The sequence below is a fragment of the Macaca mulatta genome, chromosome 15, assembly GCF_049350105.2.
Source record: "Macaca mulatta isolate MMU2019108-1 chromosome 15, T2T-MMU8v2.0, whole genome shotgun sequence".
NCBI classification, from domain to species: domain Eukaryota; kingdom Metazoa; phylum Chordata; class Mammalia; order Primates; family Cercopithecidae; genus Macaca; species Macaca mulatta.
Window position 1 is genome coordinate 47978230 of NC_133420.1, and position 17259 is coordinate 47995488.

The following is a 17259-nucleotide window of genomic DNA, read 5'->3' on the forward strand; positions in this document are numbered from 1 at the left end:
AAGCTTCAGCAATGGCAGGTGCCCGTCCCCCAACCTCGCTGCCACCTTGCAGTTCAATCTCAGACTGCTGTGCTAGCAGTGAGCGAGGCTCCGTGGGTGTGGGACCCTCCCAGCCAGGCATGGGATATAATCTCCTGGTGTGCCGTTTGCTAAGACCATTGGAAAAGCACAGTATTAGGGTGGGAGTGTCCCAGTTTTCGAGGTACAGTCTGTCACAGCTTCCCTTGGCTAGAAAAGGGAATTCCCCAACCCCTTGCACTTCCCAGGTGAGGTGATGCCCCGCCCTGCTTTGGCTCACAATCCGTGGACAAACCCCAGTGAGATGAACCTGGTACCTCAGTTGGAAATGCAGAAATCACCCATCTTCTGCATCGCTCACACTGAGAGCTGTAGACTGGAGCTGTTCCTATTTGGCCGTCTTGGAACCACTCCGGGTCACATTCTCTTACAGGCCTATTTGTTCTATGCGAGTTCATAGTCTGCAGAACCTTTTTCTGTCATTGAAAAGATGGAATCAAATCTGCCCATCTAAATTATGTAATTGTTAAAGGGTATGAGACCATTTTTATAAAACTGTGTTTTATATATATATGAAGTATGATGTAAATATGGCTTTATTATTGTTTTCTGTGTCATTATTAGCATATAAAGTGATGACATTTCAATAATATATGGGGAAGCTATCTGAGCTAGCTAATCAAATTAATATGAAGTACACATAGTCACAAATTACTACCACATGTCATCTTTTTCTGAAAGGAAAAAAAGTCAATAACTATTAGGAGACAGTTTCATTTTTCTGAAATTAAAACTTTTGATGAGAAGAAAAATGATGCCTCTTTAATATGCATTTTGCCCTTTTTGGGGTGCTCTGAAAGTGGCCAGACTGGAAGGAAAGCCTCTGTCTTGTTCACGTCTTCTGGTCAAATTTTTAACAAAACATTTGAAATATATAGAAATGCAAAAATAAGGCTGGACACAGTGGCTCATGCCTGTAATCCCAACACTTTGGGAGGCCAAGGCAGGTGGATCACTTGAGGTCAGGAATTCAAGACCAGCCTGACCAACATGGTGAAATCCTGTCTCCACTAGAAAGGCAAAATTAGCTGGGTGTGGTGGTGCATGCATGTAATCCCAGCTACTTGGGAGGCTGAGGCAGGAGAATTGCTTGAACCTGGGAGGTGGAGGTTGCAGTTAGCTGAGATCACACCATTGCATTCCAGCCTAGGCAACAAGAATAAAACTGTCTAAAAACAAAACAAAAATGCAAAAAATAAAATTCTCTCTATTTAAAATTGCCCATGTATCCACTGCTGAGATAAAAGTGCATATTAAATTCTTGTCATCATTACCTTAGATCTCTATTTATAAAAGAAACAAAATATTACAAATATAATTAGAAGCCATTCCCATCACTCTTCTGCGCTTCTCAAAGTAACAAATGTGGATATTTGTCTTTATTAAATACATATTCCCCCATAAACAAATATCCTATTGATTCATGTATTTTAATTTTTGCATATATTACTTCATATTCTAAACATCCTTTTGAAGCTTTGATTTTCACTTAATCTTATCTTTTTTTACATTTATCCCTCTCAATACATGTAAATCAACTGAATTTATTTTCACTGATACATAGTATTTTCTTGTGAGAACGAGCTGTCTCTAAACTACCATCTACCTTACTGGTAGAGGGTTAATTTATTTACTTTGTTTGAATACAAGTACCGAAGTAAATATTCTTGTATATGTTTCCTGGCACACATATAAAAGAATATCTCTGACCTAGACACGAAGAGTTGGAATTCTCCAGTCATGGAAGATGCACATTTTTAACATTACAGGATAGTACCAAATGCTCCCAGAAGTGACCATACCAGTTGACACTCTAAAAAGTAATGTGTGCGAGAGCTTCCCTAGCTCCACATCTTTGCCTACAATGGTGTTTATCACAGTTGATTCTTCTTTCCAATTTCATCATTCTAAGGTTGTTCCATTGTTTCTTCCCAAAAATTACTTTAACACTATAAACACTTCTCAAATTGTAATTTAACTGGGTATACAACCTTCCAAAAGGTTATTGAAAGTACATGTTTCTTATTCTAGGAATGAATTTTTTGTGTCTCTTTCCCATTTTGTTTTTCATATTGACTTATATTTTCAGGAAACCAATCCCTTTTTTATTACATGAGTTGCAGAGATATTCTCCTTATCTGTGGCTTCCTTTTCGCTCTATGGTGTCTTTTGTCATGGAATTTTTTTATTTTAATAAGCCAATTTATCAGTTGTTTCCTTTAGAATCCTTTAGGGTTTTTTATCAGGTTTAAGACATTTTTCCATACCCTAAGATCATAATATTTCTGCGTTCTTCCTGAACAAATTGAAGACTTTAGAAAGCATTAACTTCTATGAGCACTCCCATCTTAAATGTCTTATCACTATCTACATTTTATTTCCCTTTTATCTTACAGCTTTCCAAATCACTTTTTATTATTTATTTATTTATTTATTTATTTTTAATATTATTATACCTTAAGTTCTGGGGTACATGTGCACAATGTGCAGGTTTGTTACATGTGTATACATGTGCCATGTTGGTGTGCTGTACCCATTAAATCGTCATTTATATTAGGTATATCTCCTAATGCAATCCCTCGCCCTGTCCCCTCCCCACAATAGGGCCTGGTGTGTGATGTTCCCTTTCCTGTGTCCAAGTGATCTCATTGTTCAATTCCGACCTATGAGTGAGAATATGTGGTGTTTGGTTTTCTGTTCTTGCAATAGTTTGCTGAGAATGATGGTCTCCAGATGCATCCAAGTCCCTACAAAGGACACAGACTCATCCTTTTTTATGGCTGCATAGTATTCCATGGTGTATATGTGCCACACTGTCTTAATCCAGTCTGTCACTGATGGACATTTGGGTTGATGCTAAGTCTTTGTTTGTGTGCTGCAATAAACATACGTGTGCATGTGTCTTTATAGCCGCATGATTTATAATCCTTTGGGTATATACGCAGTAATGGGATGGCTGGGTCAAATGGTATTTCTAGTTCTAGATCCTTGAGGAATCACCACACTGTTTTCCACAATGGTTGAACTAGTTTACACTCCCACCAACAGTGTAAAAATGTTCCTATTTCTCCATATCCTCTCCAGCACATGTTTCCTGATTTTTTAATGATTGCCATTCTAAGTGGTGTGAGATGGTATCTCATTGTGGTTTTGATTTGCATTTCTTTGATGGCGAGTGATGATGAGCATTTTTTCATGTGTCTGTTGGCTGTATGAATGTCTTCTTTTGAGAAGTGTCTGTTCATATCCTATGCCCACTTTTTGATGGGGTTGTTTGCTTTTTTTTTGGTAAATTTGTTTGAGTTCTTTGTAGGTTCTGGATATTAGCCCTTTGTCAGATGAGTAGATTGCAAACATTTTCTCCCAATCTGTAGGTTGCCTGTTCACTCTGATGGTAGTTTCTTTTGCTGTGCAGAAGCTCTTTGGTTTAATTAGATCGCATTTGTCAATTTTGGCTTTTGCTGCTGTTGCTTTTGGTGTTTTAGACATGAAGTCCTTGCCCATGCCTATGTCCTGAATGGTATTACCTAGGTTTTCTTCTAGGGTTTTTATGGTTTTAGGTCTAACATTTAAGTCTCTAATCCATCTTGAATTAATTTTCGTATAAGGAGTAAGGAAAGGATCCAGTTTCAGCTTTCTCCTTATGGCTAGCCAATTTTCCCAGCACCATTTATTAAATAGGGAATCCTTTCCCCATTTCTTGTTTTTCTCAGGTTTGTCAAAGATCAGATGGCTGTAGATGTGTGGTATTATTTCTGAGGGCTCTGTTCTGTTCCATTGCTCTAGATCTCTGTTTTGGTACCAGTACCATGCTGTTTTGGTTACTGTAGCCTTGTAGTATAGTTTGAAATCAGGTAGAGTGATGCCTCCAGCTTTGTTCTTTTGACTTAGGATTGTCTTGGCAATGAGGGCTCTTTTTTGGTTCCATATGAACTTTAAAGCAGTTTTTTGCAATTCTGTGAAGAAAGTCATTGGTAGCTTAATGGGGATGGCATTGAATCTATAAATTACCTTGGGCAGTATGGCCATTTTCATGATATTGATTCTTCCTATCCATGAGCATGGAATATTCTTCCATTTGTTTGTGTCCTCGTTTATTTCACTGAGCAGTGGTTTGTAATTCTCCTGGAAGAGGTCCTTTACATCCCTTGTAAGTTGGATTCCAAGGTATTTTATTCTCTTTGAAGCTATTGTGAATGGGAGTTCATTCAGGATTTGGCTCTCTGTTTGTCTGTTACTGGTGTGTAAGAATGCTTGTGATTTTTGCACATTGATTTTGTATCCTGAGACTTTGCTGAAGTTGCTAATCAGCTTAAGGAGATTTGGGGCTGAGACAATGGGGTTTTCTAAATATACAATCATGTCATCTGCAAAGAGGGACAATTTGACTTCTTCTTTTCCTAACTGAATACCCTTGATTTCTTTCTCTTGCCTGATTGCCCTAGCCAGAACTTCCAACACTATGTTGAATAGGAGTGGTGAAAGAAGGCATCCCTGTCATGTGCCAGTTTTCAAAGGGAATGCTTCCAGTTTTTTCCCCATTCAGAATATTGCCTCTGGGTTTGTCATAAATAGCTCTTATTATTTTGAGATATGTTCCATCAATACCGAATTTATTGAGAGTTTTTAGCTAAAGGGCTGTAGAATTCTGTCAAAGGCCTTTTCTGCATCTATTGAGATAATCATGTGGTTTTTGCCTTTGGTTCTTTTTATATGCTGGATTATGTTTATTGATTTGCATATGTTGAACCAGCCTTGCATCCCAGGGATGAAGCCCACTTGATCATGGTGGATAAGCTTTTTGATGTGCTGCTGGATTTGGTTTGCCAGTATTTTATTGAGGACTTTTGCATCGGTGTTCATCAGGGATGTTGGTCTAAAATTCTCTTTTTTTGTTGTATCTCTGTCAGGCTTTGGTATCAGGATGATGCTGGCCTCATAAAATGAGTTAGGGAGGATTCCCTCTTTTTCTATTGATTGGAATAGTTTCAGAAAGAATGGTACCAAATCCTCCTTGTACCTCTGGTAGAATTCGGCTGTGAATCCTTCTGGTCCTGGACTTTTTTGGTTGGTAGGCTATCAATTAGTGCCTCAATTTCAGAGCCTGCTATTGGTCTATTCAGGGATTCAGCTTCTTCCTGGTTTAGTCTTGGGAGAGGTGTAAGTGTCCAGGAAATTATCCATTTCTTCTAGGTTTTCTGGTTTATTTGCATAGAGGTGTTTACAGTATTCTCTGATGGTAGTTTGTATTTCTGTAGGGTCAGTGGTGATATCCCCTTTATCATTTTTAATTGTGTCTATTTGATTCTTCTCTCTTTTCTTCTTTATTAGTCTTGCTAGCAGTCTATCAATTTTGTTGATCTTTTCAAAAAACTAGCTCCTGGATTCATTGATTTTTTGGAGGATTTTTTGCATCTCTATCTCCTTCAGTTCTGCTCTGATCTTAGTTATTTCTTGCCTTCTGCTAGCTTTTGAATGTGTTTTCTCTTGCTTCTCTAGTTCTTTTAATTGTGATGTTAGGGTGTCAATTATAGATCTCTCCTGCTTTCTCTTGTGGGCATTTAGTGCTGTAAATTTCCTTCTACACACTGCTTTAAATATGTCCCAGAGATTCTAGTATGTTGTATCTTTGTTCTCATTGGTTTCAAAGAACATCTTTATTTCTGCCTTCATTTCATTATGTACCCAGTAGTCATTCAGGAGCAGGTTGTTCAGTTTCCATGTAGTTGAGCGGTTTTGAGTGAGTTTCTTAGTCCTGAGTTCCAGTTTGATTGCACTGTGGTCTGAGAGACAGTTTGTTATAATTTCTGTTCTTGTACATTTGCTGAGGAGTGCTTTACTTCCAACTATGTGGTCAATTTTGGAATAACTGCGATGTGGTACTGAGTAGAATGTATATTCTGTTGATTTGGGTTGGAGAGTTCTGTAGATATCTATTAGGTCTGCTTGGTGCAGAGTTGAGTTCATTTCCTGGATATCCTTGTTAACTTTCTGTCTCGTTGATCTGTCTAATGTTGACAGTGGGGTGTTAAAGTCTCCCATTATTATTGTATGGGAGTCTAAGTCTCCTTGTAAGTCTCTAAGCACTTGCTTTATGAATCTGGGTGCTCCGGTATCGGATGCATATATATTTAGGATAGTTAGCTCTTCCTGATGAATTGATCCCTTTACCATTATGTAATGGCCTTCTTTGTCTCTTTTGATCTTTGATGGTTTAAAGTCTGTTTTATCAGAGACTAGGATTGCAACCCCTGCCTTTTTTTGTTTTCCATTTGCTTGGTAGATCTTCCTCCATCCCATTATTTTGAGCCTATGTATGTCTCTGCATGTGAGATGGGTCTCCTGAATACAGCAAACTGAGGGATCTTGACTCTTTATCCAGTTTGCCAGTCTGTGTCTTTTAATTGGACCATTTAGTCTATTTATATTTAAGGTTAATATTGTTATGTGTGAACTTGATCCTGTCATTATGATATTAGCTGGTTATTTTGCTCGTTAGTTGATGCAGTTTCTTCCTAGCATCGATGGTCTTTACATTTTGGCATGTTTTAGCAGTGGTTGGTACCAGTTGTTCCTTTCCATGTTTAGTGCTTCCTTCAGGATCTCTTGTAGGGCAGGCCTGGTGGTGACAAAATCTCTAAGCATTTGCTTGTCTGTAAAGGATTTTATTTCTCTTTCACTTATGAAGCTTAGTTTGGCTGGATATGAAATTCTGGGTTGAAAATTCTTTTCTTTAAGAATGTTGAATATTGGCCCCCACTCTCTTTTGGCTTGGAGAGTTTCTGCTGAGAGATCTGCTGTTAGTCTGATGGGCTTCCCTTTGTGGGTAACCTGACCTTTCTCTCTGGCTACCCTTAACATTTTTTCCTTCATTTGAACCTTGGTGAATCTGACAATTATGTGTCTTGGAGTTGCTCTTCTCGAGGAGTATCTTTGTGTCGTTCTCTGTATTTTCCGAATTTGAATGTTTGCCTGCCTTACTGGGTTGGGGAAGTTCTCCTGGATGATATCCTGCAGAGTGTTTTCCAACTTGGTTCCATTTTCCCCATCACTTTCAGGCACACCAATCAGACATAGATTTGGTCTTTTCACATAATTCCATATATCTTGGAGGCTTTGTTCATTTCTTTTTGCTCTTTTTTCTCTACATTTCTCTTCTCACTTCATTTCATTCATTTGATCTTCAACCACTGATAATCTTTCTTCCATTGATCGAGTCAGTTACTGAAGTTGTGCATTTGTCACGTAGTTCTCGTGTCATGATTTTCATCTCTATCTGTTCTTTTAAGATCTTCTCTCACAGAATTGGAAAAAACTGCTTTAAAGTTCATATGGAACCAAAAAAGACCCCACATCTCCAAGACAATCCTAAGTCAAAAGAACAAAGCTGGAGGCATCACGCTACCTGACTTCAAACTATACTACAAGGCTACAGTAACCAAAACAGCATGGTACTGGTACCAAAACAGAGATATAGACCAATGGAACAGAACAGAGTCCTCAGAAAGAATACCACACATCTACAGCCATCTGATCTTTGACAAACCTGAGACAAACAAGAAATGGGGAAAGGATTCCCTATTTAATAAATGGTGCTGGGAAAATTGGCTAGCCATAAGGAGAAAGCTGAAACTGGATCCTTTCCTTACTCCTTATACGAAAATTAATTCAAGATGGATTAGAGACTTAAATGTTAGACCTAATACCATAAAAATCCTAGAGGAAAACCTAGGTAGTACCATTCAGGACATAGGCATGGGCAAAGACTTCATGTCTAAAACACCAAAAGCAACAGCAGCAAAAGCCAAAATTGACAAATGGGATCTAATTAAACTAAAGAGCTTCTGCACAGCAAAAGAAACTACCATCAGAGTGAACAGGCAACCTACAGATTGGGAGAAAATGTTTGCAATCTACTCATCTGACAAAGGGCTAATATCCAGAACCTACAAAGAACTCAAACAAATTTACAAGAAAAAAACAAACAACCCCATCAAAAAGTGGGCATAGGATATGAACAGACATTTCTCAAAAGAAGACATTCATACAGCCAACAGACACATGAAAAAATGCTCATCATCACTGGCCATCAGAGAAATGCAAATCAAAACCACAATGAGATACCATCTCACACCAGTTAGAATGGCGATCATTAAAAAGTCAGGAAACAACAGGTGCTGGAGAGGATGTGGAGAAATAGGAACACTTTTACACTGTTGGTGGGATTGTAAACTAGTTCAACCATTATGGAAAACAGTATGGCGATTCCTCAAGGATCTAGAACTAGATGTACCATATGATCCAGCCATCCCATTACTGGGTTTATACCCAAAGGATTATAAATTATGCTGCTATAAAGACACATGCACACGTATGTTTATTGCAGCACTATTCACAATAGCAAAGACTTGGAATCAACCCAAATGTCCATCAGTGACAGATTGGATTAAGAAAATGTGGCACATATACACCATGGAATACTATGCAGCCATAAAAAAGGATGAGTTTGTGTCCTTTGTAGGGACATGGATGCAGCTGGAAACCATCATTCTCAGCAAACTATCACAAGAACAGAAAACCAAACACCACATGTTCTCACTCATAGTTGGGAACTGAACAATGGGATCACTTGGACTCAGGAAGGGGAACATCACACACTGGGGCCTATCATGGGGAGGGGAGAGGGGGGAGGGATTGCATTGGGAGTTATACCTGATGTAAATGACGAGTTGAAGGGTGCAGCACACCAACATGGCACAAGTATACATATGTAACAAACCTGCACGTTATGCACATGTACCCTACAACTTAAAGTATAATAATAATAAATAAATTTTTAAAAAAAGATCTTCTCTGCATTGATTATTCTAGTTATCCATTCATCCATTCTTTTTTCAAGGTTTTTAGTGTCTTTGCGCTGCTTACATAGTTCCTCCTTTAGCTCTGAGAAGTTTGATTGACTGAAGACCTCTCTCAACTCATCAAAGTCATTCTCCATCCAGCTTTGTTCTGTTGCTGATGATGAGCTGCGTTCCTTTGGAGGGGGAGATACACTCTGAGTTTTTGAATTTCCAGCTTTTCTGCACTGCTTTTTCCCCATCTTTGTGGTTTTATCTGCCTTTGATCTTTGATGATGGTGATGTACTGATGGGTTTTGGTGTGGGTGTCCTTTCTGTTTGTTAGTTTTCCTTCTAACAGTCAGGACCCTCCGCTGCAGGTCTGTTGGAGTTTGATTGAGGTCTACTCCAGACCCTGTTTGCCTGGGTATCAGCAATGGAGGCTGCAGAAGATAGAATATTGCTGAACAGTGAGTTTTGCTGATTCTTGCTCTGGAAGCTTTGTCTCAGGGTGTACCCAGCTATATGAGGTGTGATGTGTTGGTCTGCACCTAGTAGTGGGGGATGTCTCCAAGTTAGGCTACTCAGGGGTCAGGGACCCACTTGAGCAGGCAGTCTGTCCGTTCTCAGATCTCAACCTCCATGTTGGGAGAACCACTGCTTTCTTCAAAGCTATCAGACAGGGGCTTTTACATCTGCAGAGGTTTCTGCTGCTTTTTGTTTAGCTATGCCCTGTCCCCAGAGGTGGAGTCTACAGAGTCAGGCAGGCCTCCTTGAGCTTTGGTGGGCTCCACCCAATTTGAGCTTCCCGGCAGCTTTGTTTATCTACTTAAGCCTCAGCAATGGCAGGCGCTCCTCCCCCAGCCTCGCTACCACCTTGAAGTTAGATCTCCAGCTGTTGTGCTAGTAATGAGGGAGGCTCCATGGGCGTGGGACCCTCTGGGCCAGGTGTGGGATATAATCTCCTAGTGTGTCGTTTGCTAAGACCCTTGGTAAAGCACAGTATTAGGGTGGGAGTTACCTGATTTTCTAGGTGTTGTTTGTCTCAATTTCCCTTGGCTAGGAAAAGGAATTCCCTTCCCCCTTGCACTTCCCAAGTGAGGCGATGCCTTGCCTTGCTTCAGCTCTCGCTGGTCCGGCTGCACCTGTGGACCAGCATCAACTGTCCGACACGCCCCAGTGAGATGAACCCGGTACCTCAGTTGAAAATGCAGAAATATCACCCATCTTCTGTGTCGCTCACACTGGGAGCTGGAGGCTGGAGCTGTTCCTATTCGGTCATCTTGGCAGAGGGGGCCCAAATCACTTTTTAAATTCAGTCACTGCTTATTTATATTCATTTACATGTCTATTAATTTTTTCACCACTGTTTCTTTTTGCATCACACTCCTTCCATTTGGGTTTAATGTTTCTACTTACTGAAGATGCTCTTTGCATCTTTTCTAGCAAGAGTCATGAATTATACAGTCTTTGTCAGAAACTAATAGTATTTTGCCCTTGCTCTTGAATTGTAGTTTAGCTGAGTGTACAAATCTACACTGACAATTTTTTCCATAAGTATTTTGAAGCTATTATTCCATTGCCTTATGATTCTAATGTTGCTATTGAGAATTCAGTTATGAGTCTAATTTAGAGATCCTCAGGCAAGGACAATATTGCTGTCCAAGGGTATTTGACAATGTCTGGAGATATTTTGGGTTGTCACAACTGGGGGGAAGATGCTACTAGCATCTGATGGTTAGAATCCAGGAAAAATGCTAAATATCCTACAATGCACAGAACAGTCCTCCACAACTAAGAATTATCTGGTTCACAATGTCAGTAGTGCTGAGATTGAGAAACTCTGGTCAAATTCTTGTTTCTGTATAAGTAATATGTTTTCTCTTTGGTTACTTTTTTAAAACTTGTCTTTGTTGTTTTAGTGTTTCGCTATGAGATGACTACAGTGTATTTATTGTCATTCATCCTGTTTGGGACTCATTGTACTTCTTACATCTGAGAATTTATATCTTTCACCAATTTTAGAATATTCTCAGTCATTTTCACTGCAAATATTTTGTTTCTCGCTTTCTGTTTTCTATCTTTATGGATGTTTTATTAGATATATGTTCGGCCTTTTCATTATATTTTTTGTGTTAATCTGTCACATTTTTCATCTCTTTCAAAACCTATTACATTTGGATAATTTCCTCACATATCTCTTCCAGTTCACTGATTTTTCTTCTAATATCTGTAGTCTGTTTTTGAATATGTCCATTGTTTTTAATTTTTATGTTCCACATTTTTATTTCCAGAATTTCTATTTACTTTTTCAAACATTTCTTTTTTTATAGTCACTTTTAATAGAATTTTGAGTCTTTCTTTTGTCCTTATTTCAACATACTTATTTCATACTATTTTTTATATTTTAGAACTTATTTCTATTATCTCATTTATCGGTGCTCTAACTTTGCAGTTTTTTCTGTCTGCTGACCCATTTGTGATAGAAAACATGTTTGTGTGTGTTATGATTTCAGATTGTGCCCTTATAGTAAACAGCGCTTGTTTTATCTATGGCAACCCCTTATTTTCTAAGTATGTAGATTTTTTTCTACCAGGTGTCTCAGGAGTATCACCAGCCAAGAACCTAGTTTTACATTAATTTATCAATTTGAAGGTTTTCCATACAAAGTGAATGGTGTGAATTCTAAACTCCAATCCACATGAGGTACAGACTTTGCTATTGCTATTTTAACTCCGAAGCTGTATTTTCTATCCTCTCGACTTCCCTTCTTTGTCTAATCCAAGGTCAACCATAGCATCCATTCACAAGTTTACTTTTCTGTTTGTAATTTCCTCTTCATTTCTGGCACATGGAAATTTCCTTTCTTGTCAGCTCAGCTATGCATTTAAAATAATTTGTGTTATAATTCATCAAGTATTATAGAGGGAGGGTTTTCAGACTATTGTATAGCAGAACAAGAAGTCAGCACTCATCTTATCTCTCTTTACTTATTTTCTATTTTTTTCCCCCAAGGAGTATGATTGGCATAGGTCTACATGCCATGTGTCTTGTTCCAGTCAAGGATGGCATTGCTCTGTTCAAGTCATGGCCTTTGTAAAATGTGACCTGTCTTACTGTCTTCTTCTACTTCTCAAGATGCTGTTGGCCTTATTAGAATATTAATTTCCTTCTCCAGTCCCTCTTAACTCTGTCTCCTCCCTTGGGGCTGCCTAGCACAGACCATTGCCCTGCACACAGTGTAAGCCTCCTGGGTCTTATATCAGCCACATGCTTACTGTGTGTACATACACACATTTTTGCATCTGTCTCACCGTGTTTTCCTCCTATACCCGTGTTGTGCTTTTCATTGACCTTTTCTTGAATTATAAGGGCAAGGTCCACTCTCAAGCTTAGGACAAAAACACAGAGACTTTCAGAGACTTAAGTGATATAATGATCGCCAGGGAAAGAAAGGAGCAAGAAGTCTCATTTCTGTGTCCTACCCTAAACTTGGCCTTTCAAATTCATCTTTTATCAATACATATCCCTCAAACATAGGGGGTTTTCAGTTGTTTGCTCAAATACGTAAGTGGTCGTTTGTTTCTCATTTTCCTTTTCATGCTCATGTTTATACTCCTTGGTGAGAAACTCAGAGGGAAGAAAGGGTTATTGCCACCCTAAAATCCTAATTAAATTTTTCCTTTTGATTCTTCTCAAATACAAACTTCTAAATGCAATTATTAGATATGTGCAGACAAATCTTTGATGATTATTAATTGAAAACATAATTACTGATGCTGATTTATGCTTCATATTGTTCTTATTAAATTGCAGCTGTTTAAATATCTAGTAGGCTGCTCTTTTAAGGCTCTTTTGCTAAGACGGAAGAGCTAATAATGCATTTGGGAGCTCTCTCATAAAGCTCTCCAGGCACATGCTCATTAGTAAGCTTCTACCCAGTGTGTCAATCAATTCACTGCAAATTGCATCTGAAAATTATTCTGCCCATTTTCAAAGGATTTTTTTTGTTATGATTCCAGAAAAATGCAAATTTGTTCCAGCCAGTTTATCCTAAGATGTGTTCTTCTAAAGCATCACTGTGATATTGATGGACTATTATTCCTTGGAAGTATAGAGTAAAACAATTTATTTTATAATGTGTATGGCATGGTTTTTAGTAAACATCTGCAAGAGTGTCCCCAGTGCCTCTTGAATGAGAATACCAAATGCTACACAGAATTTAATTAAATATTCCATCGTTTTAGATTTATACCAGTTCCAATTTTTCCTCCTTTTGTAGGCAATATTTAAAGAGCATATCTCGTTCTTTGCAGAAAACTTTATTCTCTAAGTGATTCTTTAATAAAATAAGTGGGTAAAATATGTCCCCTGTAAATTTTAATACACATTCAGACTTTTAACATCATGAAATAGTATAGCAGTTTTATTAGAGACCACTTATAGTGCTATCTATAAAATAGCTAACAATTAATTTCTCATTTTTTGTTGTGTGGAAACTATACCCTCCTTTAGCATCTTTTTTTTTTTTTTGAGACAGAGTCTCACTCTGTTGCCCAGGCTGGAGTACAATGGCATGATCTTGACTCACTGCAACCTCTACCTCCCAGGTTCAAGTGATTCTTCTGCCTCAGCCTCCCAAGTAGCTGGGATTACAGGCACCTGCCACCATGCCCGGCTAATTTTTGTATTTTTTAGTAGAGACAGGGTTTTGCCATATTGGCCAGGCTGGTTTCGAACTCCTGACCTCAGGTGGCCCGCCCACCTTGGCCTCCCAAAGTGCTGGGATTACAAGCGTGAGCCAACACGCCCTGTCTTTAGCATCTTAAAAGACTTGCTGATCTATTTTAGAAGATATTTATTTTTAATAAACTCCTGTCCTCATTTTCATGCGATCAGTTATCTAGTTATCTAAAGCACTGGTGTCCCTATCACTCAGGAGATTACGAGGGCTTTAGGAGCTCTGTGTCAGGTACTGGGGACAGAGATAAAACATGTATTTCTTATGATGTGACACAGTTAATCTATTCCTGCCACCTCTTCATCCATCAAACATGACAGTAACCCAGTCAAAAAATACACAAGATCCTAGTTTTTGCCACTTGCTTTTCCAGGTGCCTGTATGCCATTCCTAATTATATGTAAATTCCCAATATGTTGCCTGGCTGTATCACACTCCCATTGGCTAATGCTACTTTTCTGTCTTGAATGATTCCTCTTCCACTTCTGTTCTCTCATAACTCCCCTCAAGAGTCATTTTATCTGTGAGGCCTTTCCTCCCCTTCCCATTCTTCAGAATCAGTCACTTCTCCTTTAAGCAACCCCTATAGATGCGAAGAGACCTACAACGCACCAGATAGTTGATGGGGTGAAGAGAACAACAGAAGTGTAAACAAGTAAATTCATTTTTGGCTTTGCGTCTGTGCACTAAGCAAGTAACTCTGGCACATAGCAGGGCTCTTCAGAATTATTTAAGAAGAACTAAATGTTAATTGAGAGTCATCAAGAAAAGTCAAGGTCTTAGGTTAGATTACAAGCTATTGTAGGTCCTAAGAAATTATGGGTAGTGTCAAAAATGCATACATTAAATTCATTTATTCAAAAATTACGTATTTAGTGGTAATCTTCCCTTAAATCGTAGAACAGCTTTGCTGTGATTTTCCACTAGGGATAAGTCGTTGGTGGCGATTTTCCAGAAGCTCAGGGGTCAGAGGCCTAAAAAAGTGTTGCCAAATTACAAAACACAAATTCTTGTGTTTTCAAGAGACTTTGAGGAGTCTAAAAGGTTCTGGAGGCAGATACTTCTCCCTCAAAGCAGCTGATCCCATGAAATAAAGGAAGAATTTTATAGATGGCACAATGAACCCTTATAAATCAGGGATGGTTAAGGCCATGTCTGGGAACTTCAGCCAATGAAATATGCTAGCAACATCAAGGAATTCATGAAAATAATGATGCATGGTTCAAAGTGTGCACATGATGTCAACTGTGCTACAAAACATCAGAAGCCTCAACAAAAGGAACTTCTACCCAAAGCACATCCTACACAAGAATTGTAGAATCTAGGTACTCAGACCAGGATAGATTTTTTTAATAATAAACTTATGCTCTTAGTATATTTTCTGTATATACCTTCCTGAATTATCTTAGATAGAAGCCATCTACAAGTTAAGTTCAGATCTTCATACAAAGAACTGAGACTATCTAAAGCAATGAAATGCAGCAGGCCCTAACTAGGGGCTGTACTATCGGGGATGTCTGAGTATTCATTTTGGGACCACTTCCATCCATAGCATGATGTGTGAACTTAGGTAAGGTGGATTCATATAGCTCTGCTGATTCACTGTTATTTTTTCCTGATTTCTCTGTCACTTGTAGATTTCATAAATATTGCCAGTTAGGATGAAGGAATTTCAACCTCTCTGTAATAGCTGATGCTTTATAAAACTAAAAGAGATCTCAGGAGAAATATTTGATAACTAATGACTTAATCTTTGCTAATGGGTGGGTCAAATAATTTGTATTAGTGACACTGCAATACAGTTTGCCCAGGACACCCAGAAAGTATGATCCAACCTGCTTCATTTTCAAAACAGAGACAGAGACAGAGTAGTGTTGTGGAAAAAGTGTAGGTGTTGGCATCTGATCAACCAAATTCCGATCCCAACTCTGCTGCTTACAGCTGTGTGACTTCAGGCAAGTTTCTAAGCCTGTCTGAACCACCATTCACTTTATTTTCTTACAATGAAGAAATTAATATGTCCAAGCAGGATTAAACTAGGTACTCAATTATTTTATTTCCCTTACCATTAATTAGTATCAAAATGACAGGCTAATCAGGTGTTAGAGATTTTTTCAAAACTCCATCAATTTTCTGTTCAGTAAGAGAGCAATGATGAAAATAAGCATGACTCAAATATAATTATTCTAATACTGCATATCCTAGTCTTTTGTTCTATCTCATTGACAGAGTACTTGAGAGTAATTTTAGATTTTTGTAAGTCACCAATCCATCATTATATATGGGCAAACACCTCTGCATAAAGAAAGACTGGGGTTTACTAAGAAAAATTATTCATACTGATCGAATAGCAGAGCCATATGCAGAAGACACCTTTTAACTCTAACCACACAGCGTAAAGGTTTAGGAGACATTGGAGACTGAAATTATAATCACTGTTTTAAAATTCTCTAAATATCAGTACTTAACAATGAGCTATAGGTAGGCTAAATGTGGCATTGTACGTTATGGCTTAAGAACAGACAAGTGCTAAAATCAACAAGTAAAAACTATCTAAAGGCAGATAGAATTCCATATTTGAGTTGAGTCAAATAACACCATAAAGCTTACTCCTCAATTTTTTTTTAATGTATAGCAATTATTAGTTTCTTAAATAGCAAAAAATCTTACTAAATCCATTTCCCTTGTGAATGAATAGTATTAATATCACAATGTATTGACATATCTCAAATGAAAGTCATTGGATCAATAAGCTCAGTATTCAAAGAGGAAATATTACTTTAAAGATAAATTTAAAGTCATTGTGGGAAAAATTAAAAAAAAAAAGAGTAAGAAGACACAAACACTTTTTCTTAAATATTATGCTTATTCTTTCTTCCCAATCTCACAGCTATACTCTTGCTGGTCCTGACACCATTGAATGCCTGGCCAACGGCAAGTGGAGTAGAAGTGACCAGCAGTGCCTAGCTGTCTCCTGTGATGAGCCACCCAACGTGGACCATGCCTCTCCAGAGACTGCCCATCGGCTCTTTGGAGACATTGCATTCTACTACTGCTCTGATGGTTACAGCCTAGCAGACAATTCCCAGCTTCTCTGCAATGCCCAGGGCAAGTGGGTGCCACCAGAGGGTCAAGACATGCCCCGTTGTATAGCTCATTTCTGTGAAAAACCTCCATCGGTTTCCTATAGCATCTTGGAATCTGTGAGCAAAGCAAAATTTGCAGCTGGCTCAGTTGTGAGCTTTAAATGCTTGGAAGGCTTTGTACTGAACACCTCAGCAAAGATTGAATGTATGAGAGGTGGGCAGTGGAACCCTTCCCCCATGTCCATCCAGTGCATCCCTGTGCGGTGTGGAGAGCCACCAGGCATCATGAATGGCTATGCAAGTGGATCAAACTACAGTTTTGGAGCCATGGTGGCTTATAGCTGCAACAAGGGGTTCTACATCAAAGGGGAAAAGAAGAGCACCTGTGAAGCCACAGGGCAGTGGAGTAGTCCTATACCGACATGCCACCCAGTATCTTGCGGTGAACCACCTAAGATTGAAAATGGCTTTCTGGAGGTAAGAGACCAATAAGCAAATGGTTCATGGCTTTTGTCA

General features: G+C 38.6%; 1 protein-coding gene across 1 annotated transcript in view; it reads left to right on the top strand.

Moving 5' to 3' along the window:
- SVEP1 (sushi, von Willebrand factor type A, EGF and pentraxin domain containing 1) overlaps positions 1 to 17259 on the top strand; it is a 227539-nt gene that overhangs the window by 165540 nt on the left and 44740 nt on the right. Inside the window, exon 37 of the mRNA XM_015117116.3 lies at positions 16548 to 17220. Within this exon, the coding sequence (XP_014972602.3) occupies positions 16548 to 17220 (673 nt within the window). The remainder of the gene's footprint in view (positions 1 to 16547; positions 17221 to 17259) is intronic.